General features: G+C 43.9%; 1 protein-coding gene across 2 annotated transcripts in view; it reads right to left on the minus strand.

Annotated features, from left to right (window-relative positions):
- The window catches only part of RBPMS (RNA binding protein, mRNA processing factor), a 302,866-nt gene that overhangs the window by 172,681 nt on the left and 114,809 nt on the right, over positions 1–15,376 (minus strand). For both annotated transcript variants that reach the window (XR_012754410.1, XM_075352295.1), the window contains exons 2-3: positions 10,533–10,610; positions 1,026–1,064 (exon numbers count right to left, since the gene is read on the minus strand). Coding sequence is in view for 1 of the 2 variants with exons in the window: in XM_075352295.1 (XP_075208410.1) it covers positions 1,026–1,064; positions 10,533–10,610 (117 nt within the window). In the remaining variant the exon portion in view is untranslated. The remainder of the gene's footprint in view (positions 1–1,025; positions 1,065–10,532; positions 10,611–15,376) is intronic.

Genomic DNA, 15,376 nt, shown 5'->3' on the forward strand with positions numbered 1-15,376 from the left:
GCTGTGTGCTGGTATTTTTAGGCTAGGCAGGGCACAATAATCATGGCCCTTCCCAGCCTGATAATATCAGCCCGCAGCAGTTTGCTTTACTTTTGCTGGTTATAAAAAATAGGGGGACCCCATGTAGTTTTTTTTATTTAATTTGCGATCCACAAGGTGCAATTTTATTATGTCGGGTAGTTGTGCAATTATATATGTCTGTCTCTATCTCTGTAGCATTCATTGGTGTCCAAAAACACAAAATCCGCACTTTTTTGTTACTCCTTTTCAATGCGTTTTTCCAGCCAAGAGATGCAGAAATGGTGAAGATACTTCTGCATATAATGTGTGCACATAGCCTAACCAAGTAGCTCTTTTTCCAATCTCTCATGACGGACCTCCTGCAGTTAATCATCGAGGAGTCGGCTGGTAATCGACTTGATGTCGACAGTCACTCCCTGTCAACAGAGCAGAGTGGAAATGAAGCCGCCGCTATCAACATGACTTAAGCGGAAGGTGCTGAATCGCAGGCAGGCAGTCTGTGACCGCTCTGTGCTAACGGAGAATGACGCTGGGTACAACAGGCAGGTAGTTGGTAACTAACAGTGTAAATAAAAAAAAAAATTGTACCACCTATCCCCTTTAACCGAACACATACAAAACTAAAAGATGTTATCCAATATGGTCTCAAGTAGATCATGTATTTAAAGTATTTTAACCCACTCTCTGACCTCAAAATGCAAGAGAAAAAGAGTGGCCTGCTGGCCTCTATTTTGTTACATACTAATTATTTAATTGTGGGAATCCAATACTTTTGAAAAATTCCTAAGTTAAATTTATTAGGCTTGGATTCGCTCATCTTTAGTTATTACAGTCCTGTCCAATTTATTTCAATAGAGCAGAGCTGCAATACCAACCTTACACCCATTGACAGGTGTGGCGCTGTTTTTGCATTTTTTTATCCAGGTTTCACTAAAACTGTACATCATATACAGTACCTGCCTCATAATGTATACATAAAGGTTAATGAAATTATATTTTCTTACCTGCTTTGATGTAAGTTTTATTAAAGAGCCTTCATAGCCCTGTAAAAACAAAAAACAATAATACATATTGTAAGAGTGTGAATTTTTTATTATATAGGTTTGAAAATGGAAGTGCCATTTTGTAATTCCTAATAGAAGTAGTTCATCATTTTGGGTATACCAATGATGGAAGTCTGCAAAACATAACCTACAATGGCATGTCATCAACAGAATACCATTTAAAGGGAACCAGTCAGCTACAAAAATGCCATTTACCTGTAGATATAATGGTCATCTGCAGGTAGATGGCATTGAAATCATGTTACAGTGAGTTACTGGAAGTGTGACTACAGGGAGAAAATTAAGTTACAGTGATGTCACTTTCAAGGGTGGGGCTGGCGTCTGGTCACAGAGTCCCTCCTTATAATGCACAGTGACAGTGCGCTCTCTTGCTGGTTCGTAACTCATCAGAGCTGGCGTGGGAGCGCACTGCCACTGTGCATTACAAGTAGTATTGCACTGTGAGCAGGGTGCTCCTACTGAGCATACGTTGCAATTAACAACCGATGCATGCTCATTAAAGCCAGGAATATCCCAGCCACTGAAACGGACATTACAGATGACGTTTTGTTTCAGGAAGGAGCAGAGGCTGCGGCACTGACTACAGCTGCGGCACTGCCCTTCATGACATCTCATTTGAGTATACCAGTATGTATTTGGGATTCTCAAATGAAGCATCATGAAAATGAAAGTAGGTAAAAATAAATATATATATAAATATGCACTTAGCGTAGCTTGAGAATGGTATACTGGAAAAAAGATTATTATAATAAAAAAATAGTCATTTGGGAATAAAGTGGATATTGATGTTGCAAAAAAACATTTCACTTCTTTATCTATTTGAACATACAATTTACTGTATATACCATGTCAGGGCCATACTTTGTCAGCATCAGTAGAGATCTGTCATGGAAGTAGCCATCATCTTTAGTTACTAAATAACATTGTAGTTATCCAGGAGATCAAAGCCGTTTTCCTTTTCCTTTTGATATCACACATTAAACTCGGTACTCCCGTCACCATTCTCATTATTCTGTGCAATAAGAAGTGCTTCTTGTTAAAAGGGTTTTCCAGGATCAAACACTTGTTGGCTTATCCTTGGGATTGGCCGCAGATATTAATGAGAGGTTCTGACCTTTTCCCCCTTTAGTAATTAGCTGTGTGAAGGGCAGAAAGGCTTGGGTGAGTGCTGCAGCCTCTGTATTGTTACATCATCTCAATGAGCAGCTACATTCCAGCATTGTCTCATTCAGGTCAGTGGGGGGAAGATTTATAAGAGGGCAGCAAGAAGATACTCAGATTCAGCGCCCCATGGCATTTGTGCACCAACATTGTCATCTGCCAGAGGACCAGGGTTTCTAGGAACCAACCTGTCAGGAATGAGTTTCCTCGAGAGAAGAGTTGGAAGACTATGCCTATTCAGGTGACCACATTGTGGCAAAGTTACCAAATCTAAAAGGCTGGGCTGGCAGTGGGAAGACAGAGTTGATGCTAAGACCATCAGGGGAATGGACATATGGCAGAGCAGGCCCATGTTGTCTGCAAGGGAATCATCAGGAGTGGCACTGAGCCTAGATGTTTCTCTGGCAAAAGGACCAGGATTGAGTTATTGCTAAATTAGGATAATTTCAAATAATCCTTAGTGTTAGGACATACTTGCTCAGTCGAGTAACTGTGAAACGTGGCCATTGTTTCTTTTGCTTCCTATGTCTTCTTTGTCCATTGTTTACCCAACTTGCTTCCATTTCCCTGTTCCCGCACAATAAAATCTGTTGAAGTCACCACTGAGTCGTCTTCACTGCATGTTTCATCCCTAGCCTCTGTGTTACAGATGGACTCCGATTAATCTGATATTTTGGATAGGTCAGCAATGGCCTAAACCTGGAAGATGCTGGTACTAACCTAACTTCAAACTGGACTGGCAGCACCTTTACTAATGTGAACAGGTGCGTATCTGTACGTGATGTGATTTTTTTTCATATATTTCACATCACGTACAGATACGCACCTGTTCACATTTGTAAAGGTGCTGCCAGTCAAGTTTGAAGTCAGGTTAGTACCAGCGTGGGAAACCGGCAAGGAAACCCCTGTTTTCATTCTGTTTTCATTGTATATTGCATGTAAGGGCTCTTCTCCACTTGCATTTAAAAATTCACAGTGACACTCGGCTACAAATGCGAGTCGAGTGTCCTGTGTATGATCTGCATGTGGTCTGCGTACGGTGTGTGTTTTTTTCCTCACATAGCATCCGTATGACATGCGAGCGTTATGCAAGCAGCGGTGGACTGGCTACCGGAGGAATCTCCAGTAATACCAGTCCTGGCTGCGGTAACCTGCACTGAACTCCGGAGCTGTCACCTGAGCTCCAGAGATCAGTCTGGTCCGTCTGTAGCTGTGCTGAACTGAACAGCAATCGCCGGGGAATCAATCACTCGGCGCTTGCTGTTCTGGCTGCACTCCGGAGCTCAGGTGACAGCTCTGGAGTTCAGTGCATGTAACCGCAGTCAGGACTGGTATTACTGGAGATAGCCAGTCCGACGCTTAATGCAAGTGTCAAGGATCCGTGTGACATGCATATGCTATCTATATGACATGCGCATGCCACCCGTATTCTGATTTTTTTCTCGCTCCCATAGGATTGCATGGGGGTGCGAGAACTGAGACTCGGTGCAAATCGCAGCATGCTGCAATCTCATTGAGAGCACGAGTTGTGCCATTAAAAATTTAGCAAGAGGACACGGCCTCATTGATTAACACTGGTGCTAGTGCGATCCGATTTCTTATCGGATCGCATTCGCACATAGAAATCGCAAGTGGAGAAGAGCCCTAGTGATGCTCTGTTTGCTGGATTTGCACTCTAGCCCCTGGCAGCTTCAGCTGGGCTGGTATTACAATGGCCATTTTAATTATTCTAAATACCTCAAAAAATATTTATTAGGTAGAACTTATTGTGGTTTTGCAGTGTGCAACTGTTCCTTTTATATATATATATATATATATATATATATATATATAAAAGGGTGTCCAAACTTTTGGTCTGTACTTATAGAGATATATATATATATATATATATATATATATATATATATATATATATATATCTATATCTATATCTTATTATTATTTGTTTATCTATTTTTATTTTATTTATTTATTTTTTTAAATATAGGAGACAATTCATCAAGCAGTTTACACTAGGCATAGCAGCTTGAAATTTCACAAAATGTTTATGCAAGTCAATTTCACCAAAAGTTTGTGACTTTTGGTGTTTTGAGACATTGCTCCCTAGTTTGTGGCTTAGAACAGGGGGAAGTCCTATACTAAGTGATTCACACACTTATATGGCTGACCATTGCAAGGTAAAGGCAGTGATCTTAAATATATAATATATAGACAATTGATAGAGGCTTACATTCGACAGTTCCCACTAAAGATTATGAGCAAGTCCAGGGTTGCACGTGCATATAAAAAACTTGGTCCTCTTTTCATCCCAAAACATGGTACGATATATTTCTTACTTGTCATCCCTGTGCTGTCCGTGTACAATCAGTTTTTTAGTTTTTACTCAGCCGCTATTAATCATTTACAGGACCATTTATAGTTTTCCCTACTACAGAATTCTAATGTATCCGTAATAATTGGACGCTATCCTGTGGCTCTGTATAACCAAAAACGTCATCAGCACTGCCCAATGGAATAACATTGATTTGAATGCTATCCGATTAACAATAAATAATTGGGGGATAACTGAGGGATCTAAATAAAGAAAACTTCACTGGAGACTCCATAAATATTATACTACGTGAGGAAAAAACAATAGCAGCCCATTGGATACAGACCAATCCCCCTAGGAGTAAATATATAAAGGAATTTATTGGGAAAATTAATGAGGTTAACCGATTGGGATGCAAAGAATATCTTTTAGTGTTCGCTCACACGAGTGTATAACTTGGATGAGTGCACTCTGATGATTTATCAGATAGCACTCGGATTTGTGTTATACTATCCGGTAGTGCCAAATTGGCATGAGAAAAAAAAAGCACAACATGCGTCGAGCGGCAGTGCAAATCAGACGACGCACACCCAAATCAAGTTTGTTTAATGAAAAAGCAGTATCCAATGTGCCAGTAGATTTAAAAGATAAAATTTAGTATTTTATTGTGAAAAATTATTCTTAAAAATCTATACATTCCATTCTCTTACAGGTAATAAATGGCAGAAGTGAAAATGTATAGTCCACTAGAGATAAACAGGAGACACGTTTTGGCTTCAAGACTGTGAAGAAGGCGAAGCCGAAATGCGTTTATTCCTAGTGGACTATACATTTTCACTTCTACCTGTAAGAGAATGGAATTTATAGATTTTTAAAAATAATTTTTCAAAATAAAATACTAAATTTTATATTTTACATCTACTGGCTCGCTGTATACTGCTTTTTCATTATACTTTGATGTTGGCAAGGACTCCTGCCTTTTTCTGTCGCAGAGCAGCACAATGAACTATCTCTTGCAAAGTGAAAATATATTACTGGGAAGCTGGCATTGCTAAAGAATTTTTATTCTTTATTTTTTCAAAATCAAGTCTGTGGGTGCGTGGAAAACAGACTGTACTTGAATTTTATAGACTGGAGCATATGGAGAAATGTTGTCCTCCTCCTGACAGTGTCCTCCGATTACCTCATCTCAAAGAATTGAATCACACTAACTTGATACTTTGATTAAGGCCCAGTCACACTAAACAACTTACCAGCGATCCCAACAACGATACAACCTGATAGGGATCGCTGGTAAGTTGCTAGGAGGTCGCTGGTGAGATGTCACACTAAGCGACGCTCCAGCGATCCCACCAGCAACCTGACCTGGCAGGGATCGCTGGAGCGTCGCTACACGGGTTGCTGGTGAGCTGTCACACAGGCAGATCTCACCAGCAACTCGTGACCAGCCCCCAGCGCCGCGTGGAAGCGATGCTGCGCTTGGTAACTAAGGTAAATATCGGGTAACCAACCCGATATTTACCTTGGTTACCAGCGCACACCACTTAGCGCTGGCTCCCTGCACACCTAGCCACAGTACACATTGGGTTAATTACCCGATGTGTACTCTGCTACGTGTGCAGGCAGCAGGAGCCGGCTTCTGCAGACGCTGGTAACCACAGTAAACATCGGTGTCACGCTGTACTCTAAGATGTACAATAGCAGTACAGCGCAGTAATGTGGGACTGAGAGGATTCCTGAAACTATCTGAGAAGGTAGTTAGCTGGTAAACCACTAGGGGGCGTAAAAGTGGAGGAAACATATGAGCAGGGAATTCCCTAGCAGAGGTAATACTAGTCAAGCCCACCAGATGGCAGTAGAATCGTCAGAAAGCCGTGTCACAACATGAGGTCTTGTAAGTACACAAGGGCAAAGTCTAAACGTAGTCAGAAGGAAGCAAATAGTCAGTAGCCGGGAAATCAGAGCCTAGAAGCGAGGGGGAGTGGGAAGACAAGACAGAATAAAGGTAAACAGATAAGGAACGAACAGGGAGACAGCGGGAGAGACACTGATGGAAACAGACAACAGAGGAGGTTAACAGGTCAGGTGAACACGGAGGTCAGGAAGGGGCAGGGCAGACAACAGGTCACTCAAGAGCAGAACACAGCAGAGCCAGAAGTATCACTGGCGAAGTCCAAGAGAAACAGTGCCCTAATAAAGCAGCCTGACCTCCAGAACAAGGCAGAAAGGATTAACCCCTAACGTGACTTGCATCAGAAGTGAAACTAAAAAAAAGGCTCAGCTCCAGCTGAGCCAGAAGTCAATCATGACAATCGGGTAATCAAGAAGCCCTTCCCTTGGTTACCCGATATTTACCTTCGTTACCAGCGTCCGCCGCTCTCAGCTGTCAGTGCCGGCTCCTGTTCTCTGCACTCCTAGCCACAGTACACATCGGGTTAATTACCCCATGTGTACTCCAGCTACGTGTGCAGAGAACAGGAGCCGGCACTGACAGCTGAGAGCGGCGGACGCTGGTAACGAAGGTAAACATCGGGTAACCAAGGTAAGGGCTTCTTGGTTACCCGATGTTTACTGTGGTTACCAGCGTCCGCAGAAGCCGGCTCCTGCTGCCTGCACATTTAGTTGTTGCTCTGTCGCTGTCACACACAGCGATGTGTGCTTCACAGCGGGAGAGCAACAACTAAAAAATGGCCCAGGACATCCAGCAACAACCAGCGACCTCACAGCAGGGGCCAGGTTGTTGCTGGATGTCACACACAGCAGCATCGCTAGCAACGTCACAAAAGTTGTTCCTTAGCAGCGATGTTGCTAGCGATGTTGCTTAGTGTGACGTGGCCTTTAAACTCTGATGAGAGTGTCATTAGCATAATCGATCTGATTCCCTCACATGAGAGAATCTACAGATGACTGGCCACAGCTTAAAGGCTGCTTTACACGCAGCGACATTGCTAGCGATGTCGCTCGTGAAAGCACCCGCCCCCATCGTTTGTGCGTCACGGGCAAATCGCTGCCCATGGCGCACAATATCGCTAGAACCCGTCACACATACTTACTTGCATAACGACGTCGCTGTGGCCGGCGAACTGCCTCTTTTCTAAGGGGGTGGTTGGTGCGGCGTCACAGCGACGTCACACGGTAGGCGTCCAATTGAAGCGGGGGGGGCGGAGAGCTGCCGCATGAAAGTCATGCCCAGCTCGTTGACGGAGGACGCAGGTACGCTGTTGTTCGTCGTTCCTGGGGTGTCACACATAGCGATGTGTGCTGCCTCAGGAACGATGAACAACCTGCATCCAGCACCATCAACGATATTTGGGATTTGAACGACGTGTCAATGATCAACGATTAGTTGAGCATTTTTGATAGTTAGCGGTCGCTCATTTTTGATCGTTAGCGGTCGCTCATATGTGTCACACGCAACAACGTCGCTAACGAGGCCGGATGTGCGTCACGAATTCCGTGTCCCCATGACATCTCGTTAGCGATGTCTTTGCGTGTAAAGCCCCCTTAAGAGGAATTGTATATCCAAATTCGAGACAATATACAGTCAGTCAATCTGCCTACCCGAGCCGTACAGACTTTTACTCGGCTAATGAGAATGACCTGATCTATATTTAGATTCTTTGTCTAGATAGACTAATTTTAAAGTTAATAATGTCTTTGGAGAGATATAGACTTGAAAGATGCCATCAACTGAAAGTAAAAAATGATCCACTCATTAAAGAGGACCTTTCACTGGATTTTTAAACTTTAAACACAGTGAGTCCTAACTGTTTGTGCTCCACTGATTCTGGAACCATTTTTTTCTGTATTCCTCTATTTCAAAGTTATGCTCCCAGGTAATAAAGAGGGCCTAATATGCAAATATTTCCTTCAGCCAACTGGGCGTATACCACAGAACTTCTGTGTGTATTTACTTTTTCCATTTAATGACACTGGCCAATCAAAACATGGCTTCATTGTAGAGAGGTAAAAGGCAAACACTCACAGAGAAGGTCACAGCATTTTCTCCTGTGATGAGATTTGTTTCACGTGACCAGGCTGAGAACTTCACAGTTGCTGTATCCCCCTGCTAATGGAGTGCTAGAGCTATGAAGAGCCAGGGCACTGACCTTCCTGTGTTACAGGTGATGCACTGTGTTGTTTTTCTTTTGTGCTTTGGCACTCCAGTAGTAGAAATATAGCGAATGCTAGTAAGAACATGCTGAGCTAGGGTGTGGAGGTGACCTTCTCTGTGGGTGTGTGCTTTATCCCCTCTACAACATGGCCATGTTTTGATTGGCCAGTGTTGGAAGCAAATAAGAAAATACCCACAGATGATCAATGGTATACACCCACTTCATTAGAAAAAAAATGTTCATATTGTGTGCTATATATTAATGGGGAAAATAACTTTGGAACAAAGGGTCACGAGGGAAAAAGGAAAAAAATGTTCAAGAATGGTGGTGTAGCAGTATCTGGAGGAGGGACTACGTTTAAATAAAAAAGTCCAGTGAAAGGTGGTTAAGTTATTTAAGCTGCTTGAAATGTTACATTATGAACACATTCTTTTAATTTTTGCTTCAATTTTTTTTTTTTTTTAAATGGAAAGTAAAAATAAAAAAAATTATATGATCTAAATGAACATGCATCTGAAAATCCCCCCTCTAATAAGAGAAAATAAGGAGCCTTATAGAGAAACTAATTTACACTCTAGAGCTAAGTATTATGGACAGATTCTCCCATAAAGCAGTCAAACTGGAGGCATATGAGGTACAAATAGAAATTTAAGTGCTGTGTATTACGGTTCTAAAGTTCTATGGAGCCATAGAAAGCTTTATCTGTCAGATTTCACAATATAAATCATATACATTTAAAATCGATATTTTAGACCTGATGATGCTTACTTTGAAAACCCATGTCAAAATAACAATTTTTTTACAAATGTTCTCCATTAAGATTTTAAAATTAGAATTTTTCAGTCCCGCTGTACATCAGTTTTTCCTAGGATTTTTGGTACAGGAAAATAAGTTATACACTAAAAACAATGTATTATTTTGTGACTTTGTGTGTGTGTGTGTGTATCTATGTATATGTGTATGTGTGTGTGTGTATCTATGTATATATGTGTGTGTGTGTGTGTGTGTGTGTGTATGTATCTATGTATATATGTGTGTGTATATATATATGTGTGTGTGTGTGTGTGTATGTATCTATGTATATGTATGTGTGTATGTATCTATGTATATGTGTGTGTGTATCTATGTATATGTGTGTGTGTGTGTGTGTGTATGTGTATCTATGTGTATGTGTGTGTATCTATGTATATATGTGTGTGTATGTATGTGTGTTTGTATGTATATATGTGTGTGTGTTTGTGTGTGTATCTATGTATATGTGTATGTGTGTGTGTGTATCTATGTATATGTGTGTGTGTGTGTATGTGTATCTATGTATATGTGTGTGTGTATCTATGTGTGTGTATGTGTGTGCGCGCGCGTGTGTATGTATCTATGTATATGTGTGTGTGTGTATCTATGTGTGTATCTATGTATATGTGTGTGTGTGTGTATGTGTATCTATGTATGTGTGTGTGTATGTGTATCTATGTATGTGTGTGTGTGTGTGTGTGTGTATCTATGTGTATGTGTGTATCTATGTATATGTGTGTGTGTGTGTGTGTGTATGTGTATCTATGTATGTGTGTGTGTGTATGTGTATCTATGAATGTGTGTGTGTGTGTGTGTGTGTGTGTGTGTGTGTGTGTGTGTGTGTGTGTGTGTGTGTGTGTGTGTTTTATTTTAAAAGGCAGCATGCTTTTGGTATACTTTTTCACAGTCATCTGTCTATAAACTTTTCTTGGGAGAAAAAAAGCTTGTTAAAACCACATAACAATGAACATAAAAAATAAAATTCATGGCATTTTAACAAGGTAAAAAAATAAATTGCAGTATAATACAATCATTCTTATAAATGATGCTTATAAAGGTGACAATTACCTTAAATGGCCTGAATAATAAGTACAGCTCTCGTGGCTTTATGTCTAATGGCAATCCACTAACAAACAGCGTCCTGACCTGTAAAAAAACAAAGAAGAAAAATAAAAAAGTTTAATAAAAGCCATAAAATCTTGTCCATTGGTAACATCTTTAGTGTGGCATAGTGACAGATTGACAAAACATAGTTGGTTGCTTCTTTAAAGATAGACATATTACACCCATCTGGATGTGTCTATTCTGTACACACCACAGTCACAGTTGGCATAATAAACAATCCCGTGGTGTAACGTAGGGCCACATACTACAAGAAGGGCTAATGAGTTTTAATGAATATAGTCATACAGAATCACTAAGGGTTTACATAACATTCAGGCAGAGTTGAAGCTGAAGGTGGTTACATATTCTGCTAATAATGAACTACTTGTGACTACAAAAACTGTGGTACCTACATAAAACAAGCAAAAAAAGTCTTCTACAGGCGATTTATTATCTAAATATAGAATGTATAGATTTATTGTGTCCTGATACAGTCTTTGATTTGGATCAGGAATGTCTGGGGTTTAGGGTCACTTTATTTTTAAAGGGGTTATCCCATGAACAAAGTACATATTAATCCATAGGTCTTGGAACAATAAGTTCTACAATTGGATGGGTTTAAAAAAAAATGTTCCTTTGTTGTGATAATATATATAAAAAGGAACAAAAATAGAAACATAACACTTAGAAAAAGTCTTGAATTTGCTCTCATTTTTCATGAGCTGAACTCAAAAGATCTATGTACACAAAAGGCATTTTTCTCTCAAATATTGTTCACTAATTGTCTAATTCTGTATTCGTAGGTATTTCTACTTTGCCAAGATAAATCTATCCACCTCAAAGGTATGGCATATGAAAATGATGAGTAGACAGCATGATGATTGCACAGGTGTGCCTTAGGCTGGCCACAATAAGCCTGTGTGCGCATGTTGCCGAAATTCATGCATTTACGCTGCGTATTGCACCGCAGCGTAAATGCATGCGTCCTGCGTCCCCAGCACAATCTATGAAGATTGTACATAATCCATCCGCATGTTGCTTGTTTGAACGCAGATATTTGGATGCCAAAATTTTGTTCTAAATTGCTGCGTTCTAAAAAGTAACATGTCAAGTATTCCGTGCGCTTTGGATGCAGCTCCCACTCTGTCTATAGGAGAGGCTGCATCCAGAGCACATGAAATCGGCTTTTTTTCTGCAGAAACATTGCATCCATTATACAGTGTTTCTGCAGCGATTTGCAGCACACATGTGACGCCCTGGCAAAACCAAGTAGTCACACATAGGCCCCCGCATAACACCTTCCCTCACCTAGGTAACACACAGCTGACCTGAAACCGTAGTTACCCCCCCCTTAGGGCAAGACAGGCACACCAGTGGGCGGGACCAGGCGGTTAGGAAACGCCCACCTAGGGGTCTAGACAGCCCAGGGAGGGAAAACAAGCAGAATAAGTATGTAGTTCAAGTTGAGAGGAGGGTGGGCTGGAGCTAGGTGTAGCTCCAGCATAGGAAGTTCAAGTTGAATGGTGCCAGGGTTAATTAGCTAGGCCGCTGGTTTCAGTCCTGGCTTCAGGGTCCGTGTACCCCCTCTGTGCACGGTTTCCGGTCGGGTCTCCGGTGTTGGTACCGGTGGGCTCCAGCCCTTCTCCGGTCCTCCTCGGATCTGCCGAGCCATCTTCCCGTCTCCTGTTGATGGAGACCACCGTCTGCCACCTAGCCATCAACAGGAGACGGGAAGATGGCTCAGCAGATCCGAGGAGGACCGGAGAAAGGCTGGAGCCCACCGGTACCAACACCGGAGACCCGACCGGAAACCGTGCACAGAGGGGGTACACGGACCCTGAAGCCAGGACTGAAACCAGCGGCCTAGCTAATTAACCGATTGAGGGCAGGATTATAGGTCCTGTCCCAACCTAAGACCCGAAAAGTAGATAATCACCCACAGAGAGGGATAGGGCAACTGCCAGGGCCCATAGATCCCATGGATCAGCGTCAGACGGGCACGGCTCCTTAGGCACATAAACAGTGCAGAGGACAGGACAGCGACCACCACCCCGGGAGAGCGGACCAGAGTACAACCAGCCGCGGCGGCCGGCCACCAGCACCTTGGTTTACCAAAAGACTCGTGTGATTCATTCAATAGTGAGTAACCAACTGTCCCCTGGTCCATCTGGGCGTGCGAGCCCCTGCCGTCGCCAAACCCTGCACAGAGACACTGGGCCGCGGGGCAACCATCCCTACCCACGGAGGGGTTAACATCCGGCTGCCATTCCATCCCCCTCGGGTATCCCACTACAGCAGCGGTGGTGTCCCACCTCACCACACACCGTTGGTGGCGTCACAGACAATCTACAATCAATCCCGTACAAATACGTCCCCCTTTTTATTCGGAGTGTCCGCGAGAGCCCCGGGTCCGGGGAGCCCCTCGAGCCGTACCGTAGGCCCCGGATCTGAGCAGTGCCGGCGGCTGGCAAGGGGGCGGCACACACATGTGCTGTCAAATCCCTGCAGAAATTTCTGCAGGGACACGACGCAACGTGCGCACATAGCCTTAAAGGCCACTCTAAAATGTGCAGCTTTATCACATGACACAATGCCACAAATGTCACAAGTTTTGAGGGAGCATACAATTGGCATGCTCACTGCAGGAATATCCACCAGAGCTGTTGCCCGTGAACTGAATCTTCGTTTGTCTACCATAAGCCGCCTTCAAAAGCATTTCAGAGAGTTTGCCAATACAACCAACAGTCTCACAACCGCAAATCACATGTAACCACACCAGCCCAGGAACTCAACATTCAGCATCTTCACCTCCAAGATCCTCTGAGACCAGCCACCGTAGAGTTCCTGCAAGAATCAGTTTGCATAACCAAAACATTTCTGCACAAACTGTCAAACCCAGTCTCAGGGAAGCTCAACAAAATGCTAGTCATCCCCATCGGGGTCCACTAAGTGTCGTAACCAACTTGAGTGGGCAAATGCTCACACAGTCGATGTCATCTGGCACGTTGGAGAGGTGTTCTCTTCACGGATGAATCCCGTTTCTCACTGTCCAGAACAGATGGCAGACTTGCAAATTGTGGTCACACCAGATACTGACTAGCTTTCTGAACCACCCGGACCTCCCCAATACTGTAAAATTGCACATTTTAGAGTGGCCGTTTATTGTGGCCAGACTAATTCACATCTGTACAATAATCATGTGGTCTAAACCGCATCTTGAGATGCCACACCTCTGAGGTGGGTGGATTATCTCTGTAACAGAGTAGCTCACTAGCACAGATTTAGAAAAATCTGTGATCAATATTTGAGGGGGAAAAAAGGGGGCTTTTGTGTACATAGAAAAAGTCTTAGAACTTTGGAGTTCAGCGCATGAAAAATGGGAGCAAAAACGAAAAAGTGTTGCGTTTATATATTTTTTCAGTATGTGCGTTCCTGCTATCTACTGGATGTGTGTGACCATACAGGGACATGGTTTGATCATATATCAGCTCCTGGGCTGTGGAGGAAACAAAAGAGTATACAGACAGGATAGCATGGGTTCCCAACCGATTCTTTCTGTAAGGTAAAACATTTCCCTACTTGTATTTTTTAAACGCTCAGAAAACAGCAGTTGTGATCCTATGATGTCTGTATAATCACTTATTCTTCCTCCCCTGGCCTGGAGATTTTTCATGTTCAGACCATGTCCCTGTACGGTCAGACACAGCCATTACACAGTTCAAAGCAGGGACACCTATATAAAATTATTTCAGCACAGGAACATATTCTTAACATATTTAATTGTGGAGCTTATTATTATAAGATCTATTAATTAAAATGTACTTTGTTCGTGGGACAACCCCAATAAGTGTGATTACACAAATCTAATGTGCTCACTATTCCTAATGTTTTCCATTCTGCTGCCTCCATCTGTCAGATCAGTGCCTAGCTATCTCAAAAATGAGTATTGCATAGGCATGGTCATAGAGCAGTGATGGCGAACCTATGGCACGCGTGCCACCAGGGGCACGCTGAGCCCATTCTGGTGGCACGTGTGCTGTCGCCCGACCCTGCAGTTTTGATCTGCTAGTGCAGTCGCGCCGGCAGATCAAACCTGTGTTGGAGCGGAGGAGACATTTCTCCTCCGCTCTGACACTCCTCCTCCCCTAGGCTGCAGTGTGTTGCCTAGGAGACGGAGGAGCGTCAGAGAGCAGCGCCGGCGCCGTCTGCTGGCCGCGTGGGAACTGAGGACCCAGCAGCGCGCAGCGGGGGAGCGTGTGCAGGTAAGTTGTGTGTTGCTTTTTTTTTTTTTTTTATAACTCGTGTGCGGGAGCGGGTGCGGGAGCGGGAGCGGGGGGAACGCACATGGGAGCGGGGGGGGTGGGGGGTGGGAGCGGGGTTAACGCACATGGGAGCGGGGGGGGTGGGAGAGGGGGAACGCACATGGCAGCGGGGGGGTGGGAGAGGGGGAACGCACATTGCAGCGGGGGGGGTGGGAGAGGGGGAACGCACATTGCAGCGGGGGGGGTGGGAGAGGGGGAACGCACATGGCAGCGTGGGGGGTGGGAGAGGGGGAACGCACATGGCAGCGGGGGGGGGGTGGGGGTGGGAGAGGGGGAACGCACATGGCAGGGGGGTGGGGTGGGAGAGGGGGAACGCACATGGCAGCGGGGGGGGGTGGGAGAGGGGGAACGCACATGGCAGCGGGGGGGGGGGTGGGAGAGGGGGAACGCACATGCCAGCATGGGAGGGGAACATGCGTGCCAGGATGGAGAAAACATGCATGCCAGGATGGAGAAAACATGCATGCCAGGATGGAGAAAACATGC

This window comes from Anomaloglossus baeobatrachus, chromosome 1 (genome assembly GCF_048569485.1).
Source record: "Anomaloglossus baeobatrachus isolate aAnoBae1 chromosome 1, aAnoBae1.hap1, whole genome shotgun sequence".
Classification (NCBI taxonomy): domain Eukaryota; kingdom Metazoa; phylum Chordata; class Amphibia; order Anura; family Aromobatidae; genus Anomaloglossus; species Anomaloglossus baeobatrachus.